General features: G+C 44.9%; 1 protein-coding gene across 1 annotated transcript; it reads right to left on the bottom strand.

Annotated features, from left to right (window-relative positions):
* On the bottom strand, positions 1–26,849 carry gpatch8 (G patch domain containing 8). Its single transcript, XM_080510729.1, has 8 exons — positions 26,753–26,849; positions 22,777–22,854; positions 15,256–15,328; positions 7,314–7,381; positions 5,770–5,856; positions 5,510–5,653; positions 5,256–5,386; positions 1–5,111 (listed from the first exon to the last, which is right to left on the bottom strand). Exons 1-8 carry the CDS (start codon positions 26,795–26,797, stop codon positions 1,157–1,159), a joined length of 4,581 nt encoding a protein of 1,526 aa, XP_080366855.1. The 5' UTR covers positions 26,798–26,849; the 3' UTR covers positions 1–1,156.
* Between the last annotated feature and the right edge of the window lie 680 nt (positions 26,850–27,529).

Here is a 27,529-nt window from a genome sequence, read left to right on the forward strand (position 1 = left end):
TGAATTCAAGATTTTATTTGCTGAAACAGAGTTTAGGGTTTTTGAAAAATACACAACTGCTCCTTTTGTTTGACAGATCATTAGTTTTCCATCCTGGCGCGTCTCCCGCAGGATGATTTAGAAAGCACCTGGATAAAAACACACGCGTGTCCGTCACCCAGTTCGACTCCTCTCCAATGTTATTAGGTTAATCTACAGCAGATTTATTTACAAAAATACACAAAAGCCAAATACGGCTCTTCTCCTGAAGAGCATTTTTGGAAAATAACTTAAAAACAGAAAAGAAAAAAAAAAAAAGAAGAAGAAAACAAATCACAATTATTGCAGTATACTACAATCTTATTGATAAATGGTGCTGAAGCACCATCTGGATGTACGTAGTTCAGTGCAATTCATTCAGACGCTCCTTCACTGTGGGGAACACGCCTCCGTCCCCCCCCATCACATCTCCCCTCATTCAGAAAGGAGCTGGGATTCTCTCTGATGGTCGCGGGTGGGATTCTTCACATTACACACTGATATATGTACAACTTTACTGCATTACAAACTATTTGGAGACCAATAAGGAGCGAGTAGTCATATGAGAACATAAAGAGAGCATCAGTACAGTTACATCACACAGTCCCAACTCTCTACAATGAAAAACACTTTTTTCCTTCTCCACTAACGTGATACATGGTTCCTGCTGCTGGCACTCTCCGCTATGTGTCTCTTTGGCTGCCAAAATGAGCAGAAACTGTAACATTATTTTCATTTGAAACAAAATAAAAAAAAAAAAAAAAAAAAGGGGGGGTGGGTCTCCAGTGCTTTTCTCAGACTCCTCAGGCTGTTGGAATATGGGCCAGTATTGAGAGGAAGTCTCTTTAAATCGACACCCTGTTTTATAAATTCAGCAAAAACCTTGAAAGAACAAACAAAACAAAAAAACCCTCATGAACTACAAGAAAACGTTAGTGTCAACTGTGAAGCCGACGCCGGCCGCGGCGCTCTGTGGCTCCACCTCTCTGTGGCTCCACCCCTCTGCGCCATGCAGGCCAGGAGGGCGGGGCCGAGGCTGGCCGCACACCGCAAAGACTTCATCTGAAAGCTCAAACCCAGACGGAGCAGGTCAAAGTCTTTCTTCTGGCTGTGAACGTGACGCCACTGCCACCGGCGCTCAGGAGCCGTGATTGGGTGGATGCTGGAGGTCCTGCCCTGAGAAGATTGGGTGGAGGAGGGGGTGGAGCTGGAGGGCCGCTGCCGCGGCTGCCTGCGAGGGCCTGGGGGTGAAGAGCGTGGGGTAGAGTGCCGTGTGGGGGACGTGGTGGAGCGCCAGCGGGGTGTGGTGGAGTGCGGAGGCGGGGATGATGTGTATGGGCTGGCCGGAGAGGAAGGCGGTGTGGTGGGCGGGGATCAGCCCGGCGTGGCCCAGCGAGTGTCCCAGAGAGTGACTCAGTGAGTGGCCCAGGGGTGACAGGGAGATGGGGGTGAGGTGGTGCTGGGGAATGTGATGTACCTGGGCGAGCTGAGCGTGTGCGGGGTGCGGGTGGTGGGGATGTGCTGGGTGGATGCCCATGGCCGCGGCGGTGGCGGCATGGTGCTGCAGAATGGCGTGCTGCACGGTGGTGATGGACGTGCCCGACGCTACGGACACGGTCGGCTGCTGAATGTGGATCTGCTGCAGGGCCGGTGGGGGCGGAGCGGGAGCCATGTTGGCGGCGGCGGCGGCCGCAGCTGCGGCGGCGGCGGCCGAGGGGAACGTCTTGACCTGCTTGGCCAGAAGCTGCTGCTGGATGTGCTGCTGTGCCGCCTGCTGCAGCTTGCTGTACTTCTCCATTTCCTCCGGGGTGAAGGTGATGGGCTGACTCTCCAGAGGAGCCAGGCCATCCTCCTCCGCCTCCATGCCGTCCTCCTCCATGTTGGGCGGAGGGTAAGCGGGGTAGGCGTGCATCGGGGGCTGCTGCTGCATGTCGGGCATGAGGGACTCCATCATGGGGTTCTGGGAGGGGTCCTGTCCCGGTTCTCCTTGGTACTGGGGCATCATGACGGCGGGCTCCTGCTCAAACAAGGGCCGGGGTTCCTGGTGCACCTGCTCCTCGGGGGCAGGCTGTGGCGTCTCCTCCGGGGCCACTGTGATCTGAGGGGCCTCTTCCACCTTCTGCACCGGTGGTGCGGGAGGCGGCGGCGGAGGAGGGAACTCCCGGATCGGCTCCACCAGGATGACCTCCCTCTCAGCCTCGGAGCCTTTCCCTGCTCCTGACTTCTCGCCGTCGCTCGGTCTGGTGAGGGGAATCACTGGCTTCTTTCCCGCCTGCAGTTTTCCAAACAGTGGCAACATAGCTTTGCTTCCCAGGGTGGGAGGAAGCTTGGGCCCGAAATATCCCTGCGGCGGGTCCTTAATCTTGATCCCGGATTTAGTTCCTGTGCCAGAATCATCAGAATTCTTCTTGGACTGAACCCTCTCCAGCAGCTGGCGAGCGGTGAGGGAGTTCTTGTGTTCGCCTGCATCTCGAGACCCGCCGGGCCTCAGGCCCAGCGAGCTGGACGAGTGCGTGCTGCGGTTAAGGCCTCTGGATGACGAGGAGCGCGGCGACTGGGAGCGGTAGATGCGAGAGCGGTTGAAGTCTCTGCGGTGGGCGTCGCTGTCCACTCGGGTCCTGGGCGCTCGTCTGTGGGGGGAGCCTTTGTTGGAGCTGGACGAGCGGCTGGCGGAGCTGTGGCTCCGGCTGTAACTGCGCCGCCACGACCGGGCGCTGGTGCTGCGGCTCCAGCTGCTGGAGCTCCTGGAGCTGCTGTGGTGGTGCCGTCGGTGCCTCTTCCTGCGGCTGTAGCTCCGAGACCGGGACCTCGAGTCCTCTGAGGAGGAAGAGGAGTACTGGTGTCTCCGGGATCGCCTGCGGCTTCGGCTGCCCCTCCGTTCGTACTCGGAGTCCGACGAGCGTTTGGAGTGCCGCCGCCTGCGACCCTCTGCGCTGTAGTCGCTGTAGCTGTCGGAGTAGCTGCGGCTGCGGTGGCTGTAGGCGCTGCTGCCCGCCGAGGAGCGCTCCGAACTGCTGGAGTAGGAGCGGCTGCGGGTGTTCTGGCCTCGCTGCTGTCGGCGGTTGGTTCCCCGCCGCTCGCCGCGCCTCGACGAGCGGCTGCAGGAGCGTCTGGACTCCTCGCTGTGGTGGCGCCGCTGCTCCCGCGGACTGGACCTGTGATGACGGGAGCGCTGCGCGCTGGAGCCTCCTTCTTCTTCGCTCTCGCTGCTGGGGGGCCGGCCCGGCCCGGGGCTCTTCTGGGCCGAGGTGGAGCAGGAGGCACTTTGAGATGCACTTGAGTCGGTCTTCTGTCTTTTCGGCCCACTGTGCTCTTCTGACGCGGCAGCTTTATCTGTACTTTTCCCACTTCCTCCTTCCTCTACTGCAGACTTGGAAGGCACTTCCTTGGCAGGACGCTTCCTCTTCCCCAGCTCTGCCCCCGTGCTTGCGGAGGCTCCACCCCCTACACTCATCTGCTGGACAGAGGAAGCAGCAGCTTTATCTTCTGACTTTGGTTTGGCTTTGTCTTTATCAACCCCCGTCGCCTCCTCCTGATCCGGAGCCTTGTTTTTGCTCTTCTTTCGTTTGTGTTTTTTCTTCTTCTTGGGCTTGTCCTGTGTTACCGCCGTCTCCCCTTCAGCTCCTTCTCCTGCTGCCGTTTTTTCCTTTCCTTTGCGCTTTGAGTGCTTTGCAGACTTTTTGTGCTTCTTCTTCTTCTTTTTTTTCTTGGCACTGCTGCCAGTTGTGGCCTTCTGCTCCTCACCCTGTGGCTGGCCAGGCTCTGGTTTTGGTGTTGGCTTGTCTTGGTCCACGCTGGTTCCTGCTTTGGTAGCAGAGTCGACTTCAGCTGTGGGAGCAGCTCCTTCTCGTCCTTTGCCATCAGTCTCTTCGCTGGCCTTTGGAGACTTTGTAGCTTTCCCGCCGCGCACGCCTTTGTTGCGGGACAGCTTGAAATCAAAGTAGAGGGGATTGCAGCTGTAGGAGAGCGAAGGCTGAGCCTTTGTGAACTCGAGGAGCTCCGAGGGCCACTGCAGGGTGGTACTCTCATCTTTACTCAGCACTGGAAAGAAGGGGCCGGAAGGGATCTTAGGGCCAGTGTTTGAATCCACAGCATCTTGTGTGCTCTCTGCCTGTGGAGTGGGTGAAACAGGTGCCTTCGAATCTGTATCTGCCACACACGTCGATGCCACCACCGTTGCTGCCTCCGCCTCCGCCTCCACCTCCACCTCCACCTCCGTCTCTGCCGTCTCTGCCGCCTCCACCTCCACCTCCGCCTCCTCTGCCTCCTCCTCCTCCTCCTCCTCCTCCATCTCCATTTTTACTTGTGGTGATGGAGACGTCGTTTCTGGCTCAGCGGTTGATGCGACTTCTTTTTCCACTTTGGGCTCAGTCTGATTGGTTTCCATTTGTTCTGTGCTCTCTTCGGACTTTTTCTCCTCCGGCACCTCTTCGTCATCTTCATCGTCTTTGATCGGACATTGCTCAGAGGCCTTCATGAACAGCAAAAACTGAAAGTGCGGCTTCACCCGGCAGTGAGCTGGAGGTATGTAGTGGTAGTACTGAGGCTCCTGTCCGGCGTATCCTTCCTCCTTTTTCATCATCATCTTCAGTTTGTTGAGAGTGGAGGCCAGCGAGCCTCCGTCATCGGACTGCTGTGCCTCATCCGTCCCCGTCACACCACCTGTTTCTCCGGCTTCGCTTCCGACCGATACTCCCTTTGGGCTCTCCGTGCCACAGATGGACGCTTCCTCCTGTCCTGCAGGCTTTTCTCCCTCTTGGCCCTCTTCTTCCTCCACGGCCTCCTCCCCGTGATCTGCAAACACGGCAGCTGCCGTCTCCAGCTTCACGGGGGCTTTCTTGGCAAAGGAGAAGGACACGCTGACTTTGGACGCGGCGCTGGCGGTCGGAGACGACGAGGGGTTCTTCCCCAGAGAGAAGCTAATGGTCGGGCCGGGCTTTGGAGAGGATTGACCACTTTTATCTGCCAGCGATCCTTCCGGGACGCCATCTGTCAGAACGGAGCTCTCAAGGAACACGCCGTCTATGTCCTCTGCTTTCTCCCCGTCCACAGCCACTGTCGTGGTTTTGAACATCGGTCCACTACCGGGAGTCCTGAAACACAAAAGCAGGAATGGTCGCTGTGGCTCATAATAAATTAATTCACATCAACAAATAAATGACCTTTTCAAGCACAGCAGCCAATAGATAGTAAATGTAGACTGTCCAGCAGAGGGCACTCCAGGAATAAATTCTCACCGATCTTGTTGTTTCCTCTGCTCGGCCAGCTCATGTAATCGTCGCAGCATCTTCTCTTGCTTCTTCCCACCTTTCCGGGAACGGGACGACACATTACGAGCAAACTCTCTCTGCTTCAGCTCTTTCAGCCTCTGCATGATGATGATGATGATGATGATGATGACGATGATGAGAGACAGGGAGAAAACAACATCGACAGGGTCAGTGTTTTGATACCTCTCTCACATTTTCACATCTCAAAAGAGCACAAGTACCTGTTTGTGAGCGTGGTCGTAGGAGTTAATGTGGTTGTCAAACTCCTGGTGTTTGGTGTACTGTTTGTCACAAAGCTCACAGTAGAAATTAGCTCTCAGGTCTTCCAGAGCCTTCGCGATGGCTTTTTCTTTTTCCATCTGGTCCTATTGTAGTGAGAAACAAACGTCAAAATTTAAAAAAATGAAGAGAGCTAGAAATGTATTCCCTTCAGCACCTTGATTACTGCATTTTTCCTGCTTACACAGACAGAAAGCCTGACCTTGTATTTTTGCCGCAGTTCTTCCGTGTCCTCTTTCTCGACCTCGAGCACTCTCCTCTTCTCTGTGGCATCCTCTGCATAGTCCAGCTGAAAAGGACAAACACAGCAGTTAAAAACTCCGGTACGAAACACTTTGGAATTAACAGCGGCCGCTCAAATTCATCTAACATGACATTTAAAACATTAACCCATTAAAACCTGGACTGACATTTGCAGAGTTTCCCCATGGAGCAGGATGAGATCTGAGTGCACTTGCGATGATACAAAGCAATAGAAAATTAAATGGATCACGGTCCGTGATATTACTGACGGACGGGGAGGGGTGTCTTAATGCCTCTGAGTTCATATCATGTGAAGATGTGCAGTTTTACTTTCACAGTTCCATGGAGTAGAGACTAATAATGGTGTTATTATAACCAACGACCTAAGTCAGTTTTGATGGCGCTGGGCACATCCAGGGAAAAGCCGGTCCCCCTCAGTCGAATAGATCATGATTTTCTACCTCCCATTCTACTATAGCCTGCAGCAAAAATGTGACTCATGTAATGTGATGGTTTCATTTAGCTTAAATTAAAGGAACATGTTATTTCTGAATTTGAAATATTCTACATTTAGTTGATTTTTTTTATATTTTATGAGGGCGCCTGCAGAGAAACTAGTTGTCGGCAATATGACTTGAACATTTCAAGTTTTTGTGCAATAAAAACATTTGTCTGAAATCAAAAGAGCGTTAAGGAATCTTTGTTTGCTTTTCATTAGATTCTGTTTCGATTGTTTTTCTGTATTCCTTGTGTTGAAGTATGTCCTTGACAAACATAAATCAATGTGAAAATGTGTCTGAAGTCAAATTGTCATTGAACACTTGATGCTTTACAAAACATCACGATTCTCCTAATTTATGGTGGATTCCTGCTTTTTTCTTTAAATAAAAAAATCAGCCAATGCATATTTTTAGATATCAAGCCTTTAAAACTTGTGCTGTCGGCAATATCTAGGTGACCCACAGTCAGAACACTTGAAATGAAACGCACTCTCTCTGTAAATATTTCATATTTACATTCAATTCAAAGTAGAAAAATAAACTTTGCCAGCTGGAGCGTAAATAGATCCACATTGACAGATTTGTATGTGGTCCAAGTGCAACATTCATGATGTGTTATCCTGTCATAATAATGTGTCAGCAGCTGGTGAAGCATGACCGATAACCCGAGCCCGTGTTCAACTGCCCACAGTCCGACGCTGCTGAGCGTTACATGACCCCAGCTGAAAGCGAGCACAGAGCACAGCGCGCTGGGCTGCTCAAGCATACGGTTCCTGCCACGTACATGACTTGGATGCTCTCTATGATTTTTCAAAAGGTTCCCTGGCTACCAGCCTTGAAGACCAGAAGATGGAAGGATTTTTTTCCTTTAGTACAAGACAGAGTAGCCAACCGGCGGACATCTTTGGAGTATTGAAACATTATCACATTGAACAATAGGAAACACTTATTTTGCTTACACACTCGAAAGTAAAGGTGATAATGGATAAAACCGGCCTCTTACCTCCATCTCCATCCGTCCCATCCCCATGACATCATACTTAAGGATGATGGGCACAGGGTCGGTGCGTCCTGAGGGAAAAGAGACAGAAAGACGGCGAGGTGACTTTTTGAAACTGGGACGAAGGACCGAGTCGGAGACAGCCTGCTTTTAGAGCATAGGGTGCTGGGGTTAGAGAATTTTGCCTTGAAGTGCAAAGAGACCAGAAAGCTACAGTGAACCAAACGTCAGCCATTCTCACAGCTTACTGCAGCCACCTGCTACTGACCAATGGCGCCTCCCTGTTAGGTTGGATGTGGCTGCTGGCTTGCATGTTGAAGAAGTCAAATTCACTGCACTCTGATTCTGAATTAAATGAAGATAAGGGAAACATAACTGCTTAGTAGTAGGTGTTACTAGCGAGAAATAAATATGCCAGAAACCAGCTTTGAGCTTGGTCTGTGTTTCTGTGTGTTTCAGTGAAGTTGTGTCACCCTTCCTTCATCTGTTCACAGCAGAATCCTGTTAAACCAGAATGCCAGGTTTATCAAGGACGCCACAGCTTGTGTGTGTATGTGTGTGTGTTTGTGAAGAGACTTGCAGGAGGCATGTGCAGCTGCACACTGATCCACTGCGACATTCTCCACGAGGGGGACAAAGCCTCCCAATAATGTTCAGAAGCGCATTGCATCATTTCATACTGTCTGCACGTTGCCTGACCCTTCGCAAGTCCCGGCTCACTGGCCTGAGGTCCAAATGTCCAAATGTGCTCCCTCGTCCCGGGCCCCCTTCCTCATCACGACTGTGGCTGAAATATTTTCTTCCATCTACTTAAGCTATGTTACGTAAGCTGTGAAAAGGGCTAGATCAGAAGGAAATTAACTGTAGAAAGAATAAACAAACCAAAGACAACCAAAACAAAAAAAAGAATGAAACATAAAAGATATAAGGAAAAAAAAATATATATATATAAATCATAACTACTTTGGAGATTGACAAAGAATTGCTTAATCCACTCATAATCAGCCAAACAAAGCAGAGAGAAAGAGTCAAATCAAAAAAAGGACACAAGCACTGAACTACAGCAGAGTGACGTCACAGGCCAGGTATCGCCATGGTGACAGTGCAGGGATGGGGGATACTTACCTGGTAAAACATGGGTATGAGTAGGAGGAGAAGGAGGGGGAGGACAGACAGGTAGAGAGATAGATAGATAGATGGATAGACAGACAGACAGACAGGGGAATCTCAGAACAAAAAGGCATAAAAAAAAGAAGAATTTGGACTAGTCTGCTGCTCCTGATGCCAGCCAGATACAAGAATCTGTCTTACTGATAGTGATTATCAATTCAGTTTGGTTTCAGTTTTTTTTTCTTCTTCCCACATAGACAAACATTTTATCCACGTATGGATTTTCTCTGTATACCACTGGGCATATGGTAGAACTACACCACTGGGCTGAGACAAGTCAGACAAACTGCTGTGATAGCGCCATCAAACGGTCAGTGGTTTGGATGTATTATTCGTCTGTGTCCTTAAACTCAATTTTAATCCAAGTTAAAAATCAAATATACAATAAAGAGTCTGTAGGCAAACATGAAGACTCATGTTGAAGTAGTAAGGCCGTAAAGAGAAACTGGATTTGAATAAGATGTGCTCTTTCCTGCTTCTTTGCCGAGTCAAAACACCCATTTTTACAAACAGGTCATCCAATGGGTTGACTTTTAAGATTGTATTTGGCTTGGTCCTTTCACAGGTTGCCACAGTGACGTCATTGCAACTTGGCTGTATTTTGGTTGTTTTTTTTAAAGCCGATGTCTCAGTCAAAGTTGAAACTGAACACATGGCAGTGTTTTGGTTTGGCGAGATATGGATACAAATGCTGGTCTCATGTAGACACTTGTCTAAAACATCTGGCTGAATTTAATAACTAAAGCAAATAAATGCCCACGGAATCATTTGAAGTTATACAATATACCATATAAGCAAATTGGAAATATTTTTCACTAAAATGGAAATTTGGTGCTGCAAAATCATCAGCAAGCATTCTTTTAAATTCAAGGATTCCTGGAAACAGGAATTTGAGAATATGATTTGTGTAAATGCATTGTCTGTCGTCTTTGATGAACCGATTCGTCCTGGCCCGATGACATGTGAAATCATAGAGGCGTGGACCCTGCAACATGTAAACGACCTGCCTGGACTCTCAGTCCCACTGCAGTGTCCGTCAGCTGAGCAGGAGTAGAACTAACCCTGAAGATTGAGGAGGACATGAGAAGAAAACCACTGACTGTATGATTGAGGCATCACAGCGGTCAAATGGTGCCCATGTGCTTTTGTGGTCTTTGTCAAAAAGCGGCAGAGAAGTAAAAACAAATGAAAAAAATGTAATGGTTTTGGTTTGTTAGCCAGCCACTGCAGTGGTCTGTCTGAATGGAGTCACGAGCCAGGCCCAGAATTAAAGATTAATGAACAATTACAGTCATCCCAAACTACGTATCACCAATCTTTAGACACAGTGACAATACTTCCACATTACCCATTCCAGTGGAAAAGAAAGGGACCAGACAAAAACGATGTGCATCTAAATCACAGGGTGTGAATCACAAGGTTTAAAAAAAAAAAAAAAACTGAAAACAAACAAAATGACAATGCTCTAAGAGTAATACATATGCATGGTAATATACAAGCAGCAGAATGAGGACTAATACAGAGAATTTAAAGCCTATGTAGCATTGGTGCTCTGATGAGAGGAAAACAAAACAAAAAAAATGGGAGAAATTAAAACAAACAAAAACAATTCAATTGGGGGATAAAATAACATTTACCACTAAGTTTACCATCAGCACAACATGGGCAGGATCAAATCGCTGTAAAAAAGAAACACCAATTGGTTAAGCAGGAAGATTGAGGCACATAGAGAAGGGAGGGTGGGGTTTGGGGGTGTGGTTGTGGGGTTTGGGGGGCGGTCATTACCAGAGGGGCTGTCATGTGTCACCCCCCCACCCCCCTCATCCCTTCATTAAAGGGCTAAGGTGCTTACAGGGATTTCCTCTCACCACTCGAACCCAACCACTTGTCCCAGTCCCCAGGCCCCGAGCCGGGCATCGCCTTGCTTTCTCCACCAGAACGTGCCCCAAGGAGCCGGTAACCCCTCCACACACAAGCCTTTTCCACTACAAGAACTTAGAACCAGGAGCTCAACTTGCAGCTGTTATTGCAGAGCCTGCCTTTGTTTCCACTGTCCCCCCCAAAAAACAGAAGAGTGGGCCAACGTGAGCTTCAGTACGCTTAAGGAAGCGCTATTACATCTAATGAATGCAAGTGAAAGGGAGTGTGCATACAGATGAGTTGCAGGTGATTTATGCAAAAGTCAATAATAATGACTTTACCTTGTATTAAATACACACTTGAGGCGGAACCTCTCAAAATCCTTTAAGAATGATTAAATGACATTCTGAACACACCTAAAACTGCCATGTCTTGTCTCACGCGCTTTAATCACCTTCTTCTGATCTCCCCATTTTGTAGAGCACAGTGGAAAAAGCAAAAAGTACCTCTGCTCAACAAGTTCTCATACGGTTCAAGTTATGGGTGGCTGCGGGTCATTAAGTTCCTGCAGTGTAAAAGCAGCTCAAGTACAGCGAACATACCGTACACCCATATCACTGAAAACCCAGCAATCCTTCACAATTTACCCGGGGCAAGCAGGAGGAAAAAAAATAAGAGAAATCCCATCAGATAAGTACTTTTGGAGGAGCTGTACTGGGTGAGGGAATGACTAAAAACAGCCACGTTTCTGATGGTATATCAGCTCTGACAGGTGGCCTGTAAAAGGAGGCTTATTGTCTGACAAATCCATAAATCGAAAGTCTGATTTTGGCCTTTATCTCTTGTACAGTCAAGTACGCAGTCTGAGTGGATCGATGCCTCCAGGAACGACCACCATTTTCCCCCAATGAGCCTCTTGCCTCGCAGACGCTTGTCAGCCCAGTTAGCAAATCTCCCTGAGATTCTTTCATTTCCTCACTAGCCTGCAGCCAGCAAGCTCATTTTGGGATGTGCTTAACCCCAGAACAAGTGAACACAAGACACACGAAAAATGTACCTGAGGGAGGAGCCAGCAAGGCTTTGAGCAGTGCTTAGAGTGGGTCATGTGCAGCCATCACAGTGCAATCTCTACTTAAGTGCAATTAAATATGTGAACCTGTATGAAGCATTAAATTTCCCTATCATGTGCGAGATGGGTGTGCTACCTCCAACACTGCTTAAAGCCCCAGGTGATTGACAGTTTGAGGCAGGCAGGAGTGCACTTCTGGGACAAACATGCTGTGCAGGAGGGGCAAAGAAACGGGGGGGGGAGGATGGGAGCCTGTAACCATGGGGACAGAGACACTTTGGGTATAAAAGGGTGGAGAGGTTTTCCCTGTAAGTTGACTGTATGGCCCGGTCAGTAGCACACACACGTCTCAGTCCCACATAATGACCACACACATACACACAAGTTTCACAGGTTTGGAGGTAGAAACAGGCAAACAAGCAAAGGGGGGGGGAAACTTTGTCTACTCTGCAAGCCATTCAAAGACTGAGCCGTGGTTACAGCCAATCAGATTACCCGACAGCAGCCACGGAAACTCAAAGAGGAAGAAAACAAATCTAAAATATGTCGACGTGATGATTCTAAGACGTGATGAAATCATGGCTTCTAAATCTACCTTGATTTCAAATGGATCTTTGTTCTTTGTACAAATCAAAGCACTTTGCTCTTAAAGCATATTGAAATAAAGGTTTAGTGATTATGAAGCAAAGAGGAGGAAGCTGACAGAGGCCATTAGCCTATGATACACTGTAAAAGGAGTGTTACACTGAGGTCAACTGCAGAGTGGGAGAAAGAAAACACACCCACACACACGCACGCACGCACGCGCGCACACACACACACACACACACACACACACGCACACTGACATACAGAGGGGATCCAACAAACCTTACCTAAAAGGGGCAAAAGGGACAAAAGAAGAATAAGAACAAAGTCAATACAGTGAAAAACTTAAAAAGGGGACACAATGCTTTCACTTCAAATATCTTCTGGTAAGGAGGACAGGAAAGGAGAGGAAGATTACAATGATTATCCAGCAGACTTCAAAAAGAGGGTTGCTGTGGTGCGATCGTGTTGTGAGCCGACTCCTATGTACACTTTCAAATTTGAGCTGAGATAGTGGGCTCCGACGCCTGGGCCAGTAATTCCAACACAACAACTGGACACAATTTGCCGCAGTCTCATCTGCCCACAAAGCAGGATGCTTATGTAACCACATGAGTGGTGCCAGCGGCAAAAACAAGAGCACAGTCAGCCCCTGCTACTTGTTCTCTCCTCCACACAAAGCACACATCCTTATCACATCAAATAGATTGCTATTCAGCTGTTCGAGGCCATGTAGAAAAAAAGAGAAAGAAAACAATGACGGACACTGAATGCTAAGCTCTGAAATTTTGGCCGCGTATTAAACTTGACAGCCTTCCCATGGTCTACTCTGGTCCCTGGCTACAGTGGAGCTGAGAATACCTATGAGACGACACCGGGAACCAGCACCATATATGTGCATGAAAGAGAGGTGCTGGAGCAGCAACAGCTCCACAACCACAACGTCCCTGCAAGATCAACCTTTACACACTCGACCTTTTAATGAGAGGAGGCATGCTCACCTGATAACACCGACACCAAATGAAAAACCATATTCTACTTCACTGCAATGATCAAACAAGGATATGCGAAAGTCGATATCTGGGCAAGTAAAGAAATTTCACTCGGTTCTCTGGTCGGTAAAGAGATGGGATTGTGTGGTTTTATATTGTCAAGCAGATGCAGTGGATATTTAGCTTTCGTTTCTGGTGCCTGATATGTCATATATTTGAGAATGTCCAGGTCCATAACAACAAATAGGTTATGTACATGGCAGACTTCTCATAATCGAACTACACTCCCAACAAATCCAGTTAGGCGGCGTCCATCTGGACGCTGATTTCTCAATCTCTTTCCATTTAAGCTGTACATTTCTGCAATGACTGCAAGCACTGTGAGAACCCCCAACGTGTGGAGCTGTAATGTGTTTGTAGCATGTGCTGGATATACAGCACTGCAGAGGGAGCAGTGTGCTAGTCATTAAAATGCTGATATTGAGAACAGATGCCACTGCTGGGGCTGGAAAGGAGAGCAATGCACATGAGCAACAAAGAGAGACAAATAGATCCAAATGGCGAGAATGCTATGAATGCAGAGGGCAGAAATGTCCACGGAAAGCCAGACTAAGTGGAGATCGTTGTGCAGAGAAAGTAGTCCCATGTTTTATGGTGACATCACTTGTGGACAATGCTTTACATCATCCACTCTGGGCAGAGTTCACAGATGGGCGAGGCTGTGAGGAAAGACTTGGGGAAGAGTCAGAAAGTCAGGGAAAAGTGAAGATAGTGATGGAAACAGGAAACCCAGTGAAGAGACAGGAAAGAGCGGCGTGGAAACATGCCAAGGCTCTGCACCACAGTCTCTGAGCCAATGAGCACAGCAGGGTCGGGCTAATGAGGCGCAACCGTCAGCCAAGACCAGCCCACACACTCAGCGATGTTCAGTCTTCTACCTCTCAGTGCAAGTCAATATCACCCAGGCCATTCAGTTTGAGAGGAAAGCCAAGAGAAAGTCACAACGTCAATGCAGCTTTTCAGCAGAAGCTCTCCACATCTTACAGGAATAATTGAACTTGCAGAGGTTACAATACAGCCGTGCACTAACAAACACCACATCCTACTCTGGAGGAGAAAACTCTTGGGGAAAAAAAAATGACCTGAATAGATTTTCAGTCATTTGGATGTTAGATGGGATTTGGAGCACAAGCAATTGTGGGTTAAAACACCATTCAGGTGTGATTTCTGAGGCACAGGTAACACAATAAGAGAGAACAACATGTTTAAAGACTTATCAGACACCAAATTGCTGCACAATCACTGACCACTAAACTTGCTTTTACTTGAAGTGGCAACTATTTTGGGTAAACAGGAGTCACACTGCCAGTGCCAGTGTTGAACGCAATTTATCAGGAATGTGCAGCGAATGTGAAGTGATTGTCTAACGCAGCGCCTGCCCCGGTGACGTTATGTGGCACAGCCACATTCAAAATGACAAGAAATAAACCAGGTATAACTTTGGTACTGAATGATGCAAATGATAAACCTATGTCTTACGGCTTCTTTACACCGATTCTGCAACTAAAGCAAAAAGTTCGAGTGAACAATCCCTCAAATCCAGACAAGACCTGAGAACTACTGGCTGATTAGAGTGTTTTACACACAGCCATGTTGGATGTAGAGGCCGTGGGCGTTTTCAAAGTCTTTCATTATAGGTGCTTCAGTGCCCACCCAAAAGAAGAGAAAAAAAAGCTCTTATTCTACCTAAAATAGCATTTATGTACATCTTGAAACCAAGATGAAAAGCCAAACGTGTAAACTGAACAGATTGTCGTCAAGCAGGGGATTGAGAATGACGTCCAATGAGGAAATAAATACAACAAGGCCTGAGGGCAAACGAGCAACCTGCCACATCAGCCAACAGTATGCTTGGCTTACATACAGTACATGTATCCTGTTCCCTTTCATCTACCCAGCCCCGGGTGTCTTTACTCCCAAGAACATTTTCTCGCTTTTTCAAGTTGGAGGGAAGGGCAGCAGGAGATCAAGAAGAAATGGTATGACCTTAAAATAAGAATCCATTTAATCCAGCAACAGACACAAGGGAAGAGGTCAGAAAAAAAGGATGTGAAGAGAAAAAGAAATCTGCTAGTACACGGAGAAAAAAAAAAAAAAAAAAAAAAAAAAGTTAGAAATGGGAAGGGGAAAGAAAATGGCACAAGATAGTCACGAGTTTCAACAGCATTTAATTCAACAACAGGGGTGCAACAGAGAGTGGTCTTACCCTGCATGGTTTTGCCAAGTCCTTGCCCCAACTTCCAGCCATGTTTCTGAAGCAGCCGGTGCCCGATGTTATCCTGGTAGAGAGAACAGAGGAGAAAAAAACCAAAAATATTCCAATAATAAGAGGAGCTTTAGCCCGTGGGCACGGGTCAAAATAACAGACAAACAAACAAAATAAAACACTCAGATCACGCTATCATCATAAGCACAACCACCACCACCATCACCATTGTCATTATTGTCATCACCTACAGCGTGTAACAATCAGTGTCTTCCAGCATAAGGAGTGATAAGGGCGGCTGGGGAGGGGCAGGAGGGAGACTCGGACGAAGGGGAGGATTTCCACTATGATAAATACATGAGGCCCTATGTGGTTTGTAAAATACGAGATATCCTTCTACAGGAGTCAAGTTTAAATACCTATATTTTCCAGGCAAACAAATAAGGGTATCAGATATTCTAAATGTTTTTGATGATTAAAAAAAAAATACACATTGAGTTACATCCACTATCGAAGTTAGGAGGAGGACGAGGAGGCAGAAGAGGGAAATATATGTATCACACACATACATATATGAACTAATAAAAGTGCAAGATCGTAGTACACAAACAAAAGTGACACAGAACAGGTATGGAAATCTAGCATTAACAAAAACAAAGACCAGAAACTCCAAGCTTGCTGTGATTCCGTAACCATGACAGGGGGGGGGGCACCATGAAACGTATGCAGCTGTCACAAAATAATATAGCAAGAGGAAGAGACAGACGTGGAGCCAGTGGGCCTTGGATTACCATTACAAGGCCCAGGGTGAACAGAGAATGCATGTGTGAGGGGGATATGTGGGTGTGCAGGTGAAGAGAGGGACACAGTGTGTGCATGTAGCCCCAGGATATATACTAAAAATAGCTGTTGTGAATGTTTTTGGACGCCTCCGCCTCTGATCCGTTATCACTTGTCAGATCCCCAATCATGTTCACACTTTTTATTTAAAAACCCGATTAGACATGAACGCCATTAGCGGGTGGATTTCTTTTCCTAATGTTCTTATCGATAACACTAGTATTAAGAAAGCACACGTTACAGAGTAGACAGCATTTTGGTTAACATTACTGTTTTTAATTGCACATAGCAAGCCACCATGCAACAGGGTCTTAGTACCTGCAACATACAGCTGTTGTGTTATATTTGACTAAATTATATCAAAACACTAAACTTCAAACACTGTGTATTTCTGTTCACATGGTTGCAGGAAATAAAATATGTTTATTGTAATCTGCTTCTTGGTTATATGGCTGTAAAACATTAGCGGTTTTCTTTGCTGCTGTAGTAACAGATTGTCCGATTGCTTTTAATTAAAACTAGTGGGGAAAAGTCCACATTTAGCACGATGTATTCAGGCTCAAAATGATGCATTCACTTCTTGAAGGCTTAATTTTCAGTCATGTTTAAATAGGAAGCAGGTCTTACAAGTCATTGTCATTCTAAGATGTGTCATCTTCTCTGATTGGGTGTTTTCACAGCATTTCCAGGTAAATGAAGTCAAACGGCTGACACTGCAAACAGCAGCAGCCGTTGTTAAGTGCAGGTTAAAATCCAATTGTCTGCATATTTTCCTGACATAGCTTGCATGGCATCTTGTTCCGATTATCTGACAAAACACACTGGTTTTACGAGACAACAGCTCTTCAATTTTGAATTGCAGCTGCAATAGCCTGGGCTAGTGGTGAGCGGCTGCACGATCATGATAGTCAGGTGGCCTTGGGACCGAAGGCCATCTACTATAATCATTTAATACCCTCTTCAATAGAAGTATTTCTTTCACTAAGATTATCTGATCAACAATGTGGACAGGATCAGGTCACTGGATAAAATAACCCAAGAACAAGAGAGAAGTGCAAGAACATACACAACAGAGATCCCTAGCATACCGTGGGGCTAAATGTGCATGTCGGAGACCATTATATCACTAGTATGAGTCAGCAAGAAAACAAAAACATTAAATGAAATGCAAAACCGTCCCACCACTACACACTACAGTACATCCTCAGGCACAAATAAACAGGAAACAATGAAATTTCTTGATAAGCAGAGTTGTTCTGTTGTGATTATAACTATTCCAGGCTTGTCTAACATTCACCAAAGTGCTGCATTCTATAAAAAAAGACCATACAAACCAAAAAAAAAAAAAAGGATATTTATAATCACAAAGAGATTGACATCAACTTTCACAAACAGAAGGTGAAGGGATTGGAACAAAAACAGAAGAAAAAAAACAAACAACCATGCAGCTTTTTGTTAAAAAGTTTTAACAAAAAGGGTCGTCGGTGTTAGTAGCGCACTGTGAATGGCACACATACAGAGGGATGGGCTGGGGGGGGGGGTGGCTCGTGGGCTGGTGGGGGTGGAGGGAAGGTTAACAAAACTGCAACTGGTGTTAGTCTCAGGTGGATCAGGCACAGAGAGAAAGGTGATGGCTCAACAGGGCTCGATTAGCTTCTCTTTGACAAGAGGAGGTTGGGACAAAAGGGGGGCAGAACAGAGCAGGCTGAGCCATGGTGAGGGTGAGTGTTCTGGGTGGTGGAGGTGAGCTGGGCTTGTATGGGTTAGTGCATGTGAAGGGGAATGGTAGTCTCACACACACAGCATACACACTGCATCTCCGCCCATCAGGCTGCAATTGGGATTGCTTTGTTTTGGGTTTTTTTTTTTCAAACACAGTTGGTATTTCAGAGCAAACTGTTGCCGTCATTTGCCCCATTTTACTTTCTTGGAAGAATAAAGTATGTCAGCTATAAACACACTGAAATGGCACTTCACCACCAAGTTGACTAAAGAAATGTATTTAAATTATCTGGCTGACATTTTCCTTTGGTCCTCTAAAGAGAGGTGGAAATACTTTGCTTTCGCTTCCCGCATCTCTTTTTATTATTTACTTCTTGCATGCTTGAGCTGCTGAGCTGTCTCTGTGTTACTGCCAGATCCTTTCCACTGGAGGATGATACAAGACAAGAATCTAAGCTGAGCCTCACGTGTTAGTAGACTGCATCAACAATTATACTGGGACACTGGAGGCAACGCTAACGGAGCCTGTACATCACTGAGTAACTTGTGATCATTTGTCATTTCTGGATGTACCTTACAAGAGGGCCTTTCTTCTTATCCAACACACACAGTGCCCTCCCTAACTTCAATGTGTGGGGTAACGCTGCAGAATTTGCTGCAGTGAACGCCACTGCTGGCACTGACATTGGGCTTCATTCTGTCCTTTGCAGCAGTACAATGGTGCAGTGAAGCTCCAAAAATATGAGCACTCATTGATTTGGGAGAATTAGCTGATCTGCGAGGCCAGGAGAAAGGGTTTCTTTCCTTTCGTCTGTTCGCTGGCTTGTTTATTTTGTTCAGCAAAGTCAGGCCAAGGACAACATAAATATAAACCTCTGCATGTTTGCAGAGGTCAGGCTTTCTGCGAAATTAAACATCGTTCTTCCTGCCGGTTTTCAGACTTTTCTGAGCTTTATAAACAAAATAAATACAGGAAGGCAAGGCTGGATGAGGCAACAGTTGCAACAGTTCAAAGATGGGCTCAGTTGAGGTTAGAGGACGGAGATGAGGTGCAGGCCGAGTGTTGAACAACAGATGGGTGCACCAAAAGAATAGACAGACAGACGGATGAAAGCAACGACGGCGAGTCCAACAGCAGTGCAAGTGGAGTGAAGGCATTTCCATACGAACCTGGCTTTAAAATACTGGGCTGTCAAAAAAACAGTCACACGTGACACAACGTAAGAAACCGGCCAAACGCTTTCAACTGCAATTCTGCTAGCTTCTCTAGATCTTAAAAATACAAAATCTCTTTCTGCTATTAAACAAACATAACACTGTATACAAACAGAAAAGGTAGGCATTTCAATAAATCCACCAACTGACTGTTAATACAAGAGAAAGAAAAAATAGAAAATGTTAACCAAACAAAAGAGAGCTACAAGAGGGGGTGTTTTTTTTAAATATATTTTTCACAAGGTGTGCAATGTGCAGCCATTGGCACAATTCATGGTAAAAGATATGGAGGACAGTGATATGCAGGGGACCCCACCTCGAGACTTCAGAGGATTTAGTATTATTGACTTGTCTTTGACAACCTTGAAATGGTACTAAATGCATGTTTGTTGGTCCCTGTCTGGAAATTACAAATTACTTGGATGACTAAATTCGATGTAATGTCAAGTATACAGACTAATAGTAAGCTCACACATTTACTGACTTTATCCACATAACACACAAAAGACTCCAATATTTCAGCAGCTCTACACATTCCTGGATATTCGTAGCCTCTGTAAGTCAAAACCACTCTCTTGGTAAGTTAAAAGACAAATCCCATAAAGGAAACAATCCTTTTCTTTCCCCCAGTGGATGACAGCAAGTGGAGATGTGTCAGATTGAATATGAAGAATTTGAAGATTTTATTAGGTAGGAGATGGTTTAAAAAAAAAAAAAAAAAATAATCAAAATAATTTTAATCACAAAGAAGCAAACCCAGATTATTTTATGAAACTTTATACAACAATTTAAAAATACTTACCTCCTCTTTCTGAAGCCCCATTTCAAGGACTGGACATTTAGCAAAGTGAAGTTAATCAACATGACCAGACTTCTTCTCCGTATTTCTATCAGTTAGCTTTTAACACTCCACTTGAGCTCCAGCCAATTTAATAATCCCATTAATATGCTCACCAAGAATGCATCTGTTTACTACATCTCACAGTGTACTACCTATGGAATATTTTTAAAAAAATTCGATAGATTTCCTTACCAACTACAAGATAATAGCTGTAACAGTGAGACTTCATCCTGAGGTAGCAGCTGTTTTACCTAAAATGTCCTTTCAGGCTTTGGAAGCTGCATCAATAACAATCATATGTGACTTTTAGATTGGAGTTTGTGTGTTTTTCAGGTTAGTGGTGTGTTTGTGTGGTTTCTGTGGCTCTGAGGCTGCCCGCTGCATATCGCTCTGGCACTGGGTCAGGGAGAGGGGAGGGGAGGGGGGGGGGTAGGATGGAAGGTTTGAGGGACCAGAGAGGGACAACAGATGTTGGGAGGAATGAGTTCTGGGAGAAACAACTGCAGTTGTGATTAAGACAAAGTGTTTAGAGTAAAATCGTACTGAATGCTACCAAGTTAACACATGCAATGCAAAAAACAGTGTTAGAGAGAAACAGCAGAGACCAAAAGGGGAAAGACAGGTAGAGAAAAAAGATCCCAATAAAGTACCACAGACCTCTAGCTGCCTATAGATCACACACAGTAAGTGGCAGGGGAGGGGGTCCGAGAGGCTGGGCCGAAGCATTGAGACACTGGTGGACAGCTGCCGCGAGCCCTGCCACCTCTGAGGTTTGCACTGAGGTGGCAGGGACAGGGTGTAAACCTGATGACTGGCTTCAACATATCAGGTGGCACTGAGTAAATAACGTGATGCAAGTTGATTGCAATTGGAATTCCATCATGAACCCTTTTTTCCTTTTGTCACTTGACATTAAACATGCGATGAAGTGAAGCGTTCAGCCGCATTAAGCGGCTGAACGCTGACATTTCGAAAATGATCACAACTCCTCGCAATTTAAAATGTCGGTGAGATTTCATCCCGTCTGCTTCGTTGTGAGTGACAAAAGTCAGGCGTCTTCACTTTTATGTTGAAAAAGTGAAGACAAAGACATGATGTGGTTGCTTTTTTCCCCCACGGCTGTTTGGACTGTGATGCTGCGGCGCAGCCCTCGACACCCCTCCACAAATAATAGCGCAGGAGCAACGTCGCCACTAAAGCCGGGTGAGCAGGCCACTTCTCTCTTACTGTTCTCCTTCTCCAATGTCCAGAAACACTGGAATACTTTTAATGTTCCTGGCTTAGCTTTGACATAAAAAAAAAAAACACATGCTCAGAGTATGAACAAAATCACGTAGGGATAAGAAGCACATGTAAATGTCATTTGTGTGATGGCTAAACTTCCTCTTGCTGCTGCCTAAAACACGTTAACATCCATTCGTAGACTCCAGCGCAATTGTTTAATGTAATAAAGTAGCCATTCATGTTGAGTATCTGATCAGTTAATGCTTGTTTTATCATTTTAATAAAGATTTTTAATATGTTTATGCATCTTAATTTACAATAAATAAATCAATGCCATATAAAACAAAATGGCATTGATTTGCTGCTGTTTAACCGGCCTGTTCAATAAAAAAAAAAAAAAAGGTATCCTGACATTGCGGAGCGGAGAGGAGTCCGGGCCTGCTCACCAAACAGCTTCAGAGACAGAACGGGGGGGGGGGACAGACAGACAGAAGAGAGCTGCCTGCGCTATTATCCAAGTGCCTCTTCAGCGAAAAATGCAGTCCCAGTTGCACAAGCACCATGCCAGCACAGAATGACAGAGGGTACTGTACACCGAATCACTGTGTAGTAGAGAGGGAGCGAGAGAAATAGAGGGAGAGAGAGCATAGGTGTAAAGTGAGAGATATATATATATATATAGAGAGAGAGATAGAAAGAGATATATAGAGAGAGAGAGTCAGAAGCGTTACAAGGACCCTAAAGATAGGAGTAAGAAAGCAGAGCGTGCAAATACAAACCGGGTCATTGCTGCTTAGCTAATAGGGGCCAATTCGCTGCAGGAGAGAAATGTCGAACACCCCAAGTTGTGTACAATAAGATAACTGTCCTATAGACACAAACACTATACACTAACACAGAAATTCTAAAGCTACATAGACACACACTCACTGAAACACAAATGTAATCATTCACACCATCTGATGTGCGCTATCTCGTTAGCTAAATGGGGTGGAATAAGCACTGCCTTCTTTTCATCAACGGCTACAAAATAATCAAGATACCTGAAAGGACTCTTAGTAATCTGTACATCTCCATCAACTCCATAATTTTCTTTTTGCCAGCATGCATCTACGTTTGTTTTATGACTGATAAGAGTTCACTCAACGAATCAAGAGGACGAATGAATGTTGGACAACTCTGCAGTGTCCTCGCTCTAAATAGCTGCTTCAGAAATTAAGCTTTTCATTTGTTCTTTGAATGAGATTAAAAATTGATGGACAGCTCGAGTATTTGGATGACAGTGCTTCATCCACCCCATGCTTTTAAAGTTATCTCTTCTCACAGTGCTTGGATGACTAACAATGACTAATGATGGACTGATACAGAAATCTGACGTTTATCTGTAAGCTCTTCATCAAACACAAACATCTAGCATTAACTTCATCAGGTAAACTATCGACACGGTAGATGGAGTAGGCAGAGGACATGGGAAGTTGGAGGGACTTAAAGGGTATTAATGGACATGAGACAGGTGGTTCTACAAGTTAGGTGGCAAGTGTGTTCAAGAAAACACTGGATGCATCTACACGGACAGTATGGATGGAGTAAAAAAAGGTGTGGTTTTTATTCCTCCCTGGACCAATCATATCCACTCTCACAGCTGGTCCAATGGTGCAGATTGATGGATGTGGCCTTACCGATTCGATGGGCTTGTCCAGGGACGCCTGCTCCAGCTCCAACTGGCCCTCTTCATACTGGTCAAAGTGATTCCCACCCTGCGAGAGACACGGTTCAATGTTTACTCAGGAAGCAGGGCCAACTGAAACAACATTACTTAGATAACCAGTGAATGGAATATAACGAAAAGAACTGGCAGTTTTGAAGTTCAATTTTTTTTTTTTTTTAAAGGAATAATTAGTTTCTGCCCTAATTAACACCCATCCTTGAAAAACAATGTGAAAAAGTATTCAGTAATGAGCACAAGAAAAATTGGATTTCTAGACACTGATTGGCTTTATTATGGAAACAATGAGACAACGCTGTGCAAGTAGACGGATGACCAGCCTGTTATCTGCACTGAATGACAAGCAATCACATAAAATGAACAGGACAGTCTGTATGCTTGTTTGCTGTGTACTTCCATTGATAATGTTTATAGCATATTGTTCTATCATGCATATTTGTGTGGTTTCATTACAAAAACAAACAGCACCCACTTGTGGCCCTGAATGAAAATACACAATTCTCAGGTTTTCTGCAGTTTCTGTGTACATCGTTTTCAAAATGTAAACGTAAACAAAACTTTTCTGAAACTAAAAATGCAAAAAGTATGCACTTTCACTTGAAATGTCATTTGAATGAATGCTAAAAGTCTCCAGTAAACCTCCACAAAAAATTTATTTTGACAAAATCTACTCATGGAGAACATGAAAACACAGACACAAACTTGACACATCTTGGCCTACATCTTCACTTGAATCATGTCCATTGCATACAATGAGAAATAGTCAATATTTATAGAAATATCTAGAAAATCTATATCAAAATCAAATGCTGTATCTATGCAGTTCTTGATTCCCATCACATTTTCATTTATTCTGACGAGGATATTTATGACGACTCGGGGTAAAGTAGATGATTGCTTTTGTTTTCTATATCTGTTCAAACAGTGAATGAAGACTTCCTCTGAATAATTATTGCCCAATTTGAAGCACAAACTGAGCATTTCTGTTCAAGCCCACGTCCTGGGTGGGACAGAGTGTGAGTAATGGGATCACTCCTCCGACCGAAGGTGGGAGTTGAGGGAACAGTTTCAGCTCTGTGACAGATGGCTTCCTCTTGTCGGCAGCAGAGGAGAGACGAAGGTCATGTTTGTGATGCTTTCTACTGACCTGCTCACAAGCAGAAATCTCACTCTGAATCCAAATATGTATATATCAAATACACACTAGCTGAATCAAATATATTCTGACCGAGAACATACACAGTTGTGCATTTACATTGAATCTAATTGGATTTTTTTAAACGTTTGCCTGAGTTAAGGTTGAACTGGGGAACTGTGGAGCATTTTTGAAAAAGGCAACGCTTAAGTGCTCTGACAATACAGTAGCATAAGCTTTACCCATGCAGTCGTTTTAACCACTGCACTCTCCAGGGAATCTGGTTTTGCAGAGATAAGCAATTGTTCACATAGGCCATAATGAGGTGATTTGATGCCACACTGGCAGTCATTAATTTAGATGATACAGGACCCTGCATCAGCATGAGTAAAACCTGGGATTATGAGGAGGGGAGTTGCTGGGGAAGAGCAATGGATTTATTTATGAAAAAATCGATGGCTCCCTGCTCTTGCGCCCTCGTCTCTTTTCCTCTGGACTTTCTGCTCCGACCACTTAATGTGCTTTCAGCACCGCTCTGGCCCACTACTGTGACTTCTCATTTTCCTCATACCTCAGACTGCACAAACACCTTGCTATTGCTGCATAGAGAGAGATGATCCTTGCACTGTCGTCTGATTTGCATTACAAGAGGCTATTGCCATTTGTGCTCCATCAGCTAAGTGGGTGCTATGTACCACATTAATAAACCAGAGAGCCAGTGCTTGTCTGCAGGTGCACATAAATGGCTTTGTATTGTTCAAATGAAGACATACCAAGCTTCAACAACAATGTGAATCAATAGAGGGGACTGCACTATGTGGCTGCGTGTTTGGATATTACCTAGACAATCTGTGGGTGTTTCCTGTGCTCTGTTGCTTGGCTGCAAGCTCAAATCCATGGAGTCAGAGAGAAACTTTCTGAATACTGAGCATATGAATGCCTTCACAGCCGATCTCACACACAGAGCTCTACTGTGCTGAATTGGATCTCCCTTCAACAGACTCATTCAGATCACACAGTGATTTAGCTCTTACTGGCAAAACAGCTGAAAACAGAATTCCCCAGGCAACAGCAAGACATTTCACCAAGTGTTTGTCATGCGCACTGTTAAAACTTCAATGTGTGTGCAAATTTTTTTTTTTTTCTTGACACAATAACCCTGTAAACATTAGATACTTCAAAAATGGCTACAAAATGGACAAAGTTGAATATTGAAAGAAAAAAGAACCGGAAGAGTCCATATTGGACAAACCATAAAGCACGTTCTTATCGAAGAACACTTACACATCTGTTAGTGGGAGCATAAGGGAAAAGGCACTATATCACCGAGATTTATGGAATAGGAATGAAGCAAATACATTCTAGCATTTCCCTCAGGATATTCATTCAAATCTCCGACCTGATGCAGCCTGAGCATTACCATTGACGCAGACGCTACTTTTCCTCTGCAATTTGTCGGGACGCCAGAAAGAAGTTTGCAGGTTCCATATTGAAAATTGTGTTGATGTTTGTACAGCACCGTATCTGTTATCAAGAATGAGGTGAGAGTTGTAGGTTATGGAGGCCACCATGTGACAGATAACATGTGCAGCAGGATGACATCTGAGGTGCAAATTACCACATTGCAGCTCCAGTATCCCCAAAGCAGACATCAATTTACAATTATAACCACGGCTGTTGAACCAGTTCTGTCACAGTGTTTCCGAGGATGACTACAAGAGCCAACGAGGGAACTTAAGGGTTAAAAACCAGTCCAGTGACTTAAGAGTATCAATGGTTCATGAACACAGAGGAAGCATGTCGTCAACTGTTTAAGTTAACAGACAGTACTCAAGATAAAGCCAGTGTGTTTACATTTGCAATCACACTACCGGCTATCCACTTAGGAATAAGTTTATTCTGCAGTCTAGTCAGCTATATTGGGACTTACTGGGTGCGGTCTGACGATCACAGATAAGGCAAGTGGTGAAATTAAGCCACTCAGCTCCAAAATTACTGCGAATATGCAACCCTAACAGGCGACATCAGGAAAAACAAGGCTGCTAGAGTAATACAAAACCATGAATGACCTCGAAATGTGGCAAAGCATTGGATTCCTTGTCATCCTAGAGCTGAATGGCCTTTCTTTTGACAGAGAAATACATTTTAGTGGAACAAAAATCCACTGCGAGATAATCACAACAAAAACGCGTGGTCCAATTGTGCATTTATGAAGAAAAAAAAGGAATAAAACACATATAGTGCTGTTTAAAGCAAGGTGTTATCAATAACATATTTGACTGAACCAACACGTCGTGTACTTTGCAGCAGATGGAAGACAGAAGTGTCAGAAATGTGACCGTCACCGATAGTATAAACATGCTAAGTAGCTTTTGGAGTAGCTGTCAAAATGATGCAGCCATTTCTCCCCGTTAATGTGCGTACAGGCTAGGCTACATGCTAACCCGCTATCCATCGTTAGCATATGTCGATAAATAACGAGTAAACTCAAGGTCACAAACCAACGTGTTTCACAGTGGACTTTGCTTTAACTGTTGCACGCCTACGAGGGTTATAGTAGCCGGGTCGGGTTGATGTTGATGCTGATAACCGGTGACATGAGTCAAATATAGGACATTAGGGAAGTTCCTCTCAAAAGAGCCGCAGTTAGCATAGTTAGCTTGCAGTGCTAGCGAGCGGAGCTAAAGCGAAATGCGGCAGGGGTTTTGTTACAAACCCCGGGGCTCCGCGCAGTGTTCAAACACCCCGCTGTGTTAGAATGGCTCGAAACGGGCACACGTTTAAAATGCATTACCTGGAAATCACGCTCTTCGTTGAACCGAGAAAATCTGTCGGCCATTTTCTGAAGGCAGCAGCAGCTTCTGTGCTCGCCCCGGGTGTGTGTGTGTGAGTCCGTCAGAGGAACGCGGTGAGCGGGGTACGCGCGCCCCGCACGCACCGCAGGGTACGAGCCGCACCGACTCTCCGGCTCACAGAGTTTAGCAAAGAAAAATACAATATCGGATAATAAAACCCAATCTTAGTTAGCTTACAGACGTCTGCTCATATATTAAAAGTTTTCTTAATCCTTAAAAAATGTTGGGATGGTTTGCGAATATTTTTAATAGCTTTTATGATTAATTATTTCAGACATGTCGAAAATAAACAAAATACAGGGAGATATAAAAGAAAAAAAATCCATTGTACTAATATGAATTTTAAAAATTATATATATATTTTTTTTAAATAACATTCATATTAGTATATAGATAGATAGATAGATAGATAGATAGATAGATAGATATACACACATAAAAAACCCTTGTAAATAATCTCTATAACTAAATCTATATTTTATTTAAAAAAAAAAAAAAAAAAAAAAAAAAAAAAAAAAATATATATATATATATATATATATATATATATATATATATATATATATATATATATATATATATATACATACATCCATTTGCTATAGCGCTTACTCCTGGGGTGCTGGAACCAATCCCAGTTCACCCCAGCTTGTGGACAGGTGGCAGATGGACACCCTGAACAGGTGTCCAGTCTATCACAGGTCAAACACACTGAG

This window comes from Blennius ocellaris (genome assembly GCF_963422515.1).
Source record: "Blennius ocellaris genome assembly, chromosome: 16".
NCBI lineage: Eukaryota > Metazoa > Chordata > Actinopteri > Blenniiformes > Blenniidae > Blennius > Blennius ocellaris.

Bases quoted from the DNA above. Each gene is read 5' to 3' on its own strand.
- gpatch8 (XM_080510729.1), bottom strand. From the start codon at position 26,797: ATGGCCGACAGATTTTCTCGGTTCAACGAAGAGCGTGATTTCCAG. The intron at 7,382-15,255 runs GTAAGACCACTC...CTTTTCCCTCAG, and splicing joins ACTTGGCAAAACCATGCAGG to GACGCACCGACCCTGTGCCC. The intron at 5,654-5,769 runs GTCAGGCTTTCT...TCACTACAATAG, and splicing joins AACTGCGGCAAAAATACAAG to GACCAGATGGAAAAAGAAAA.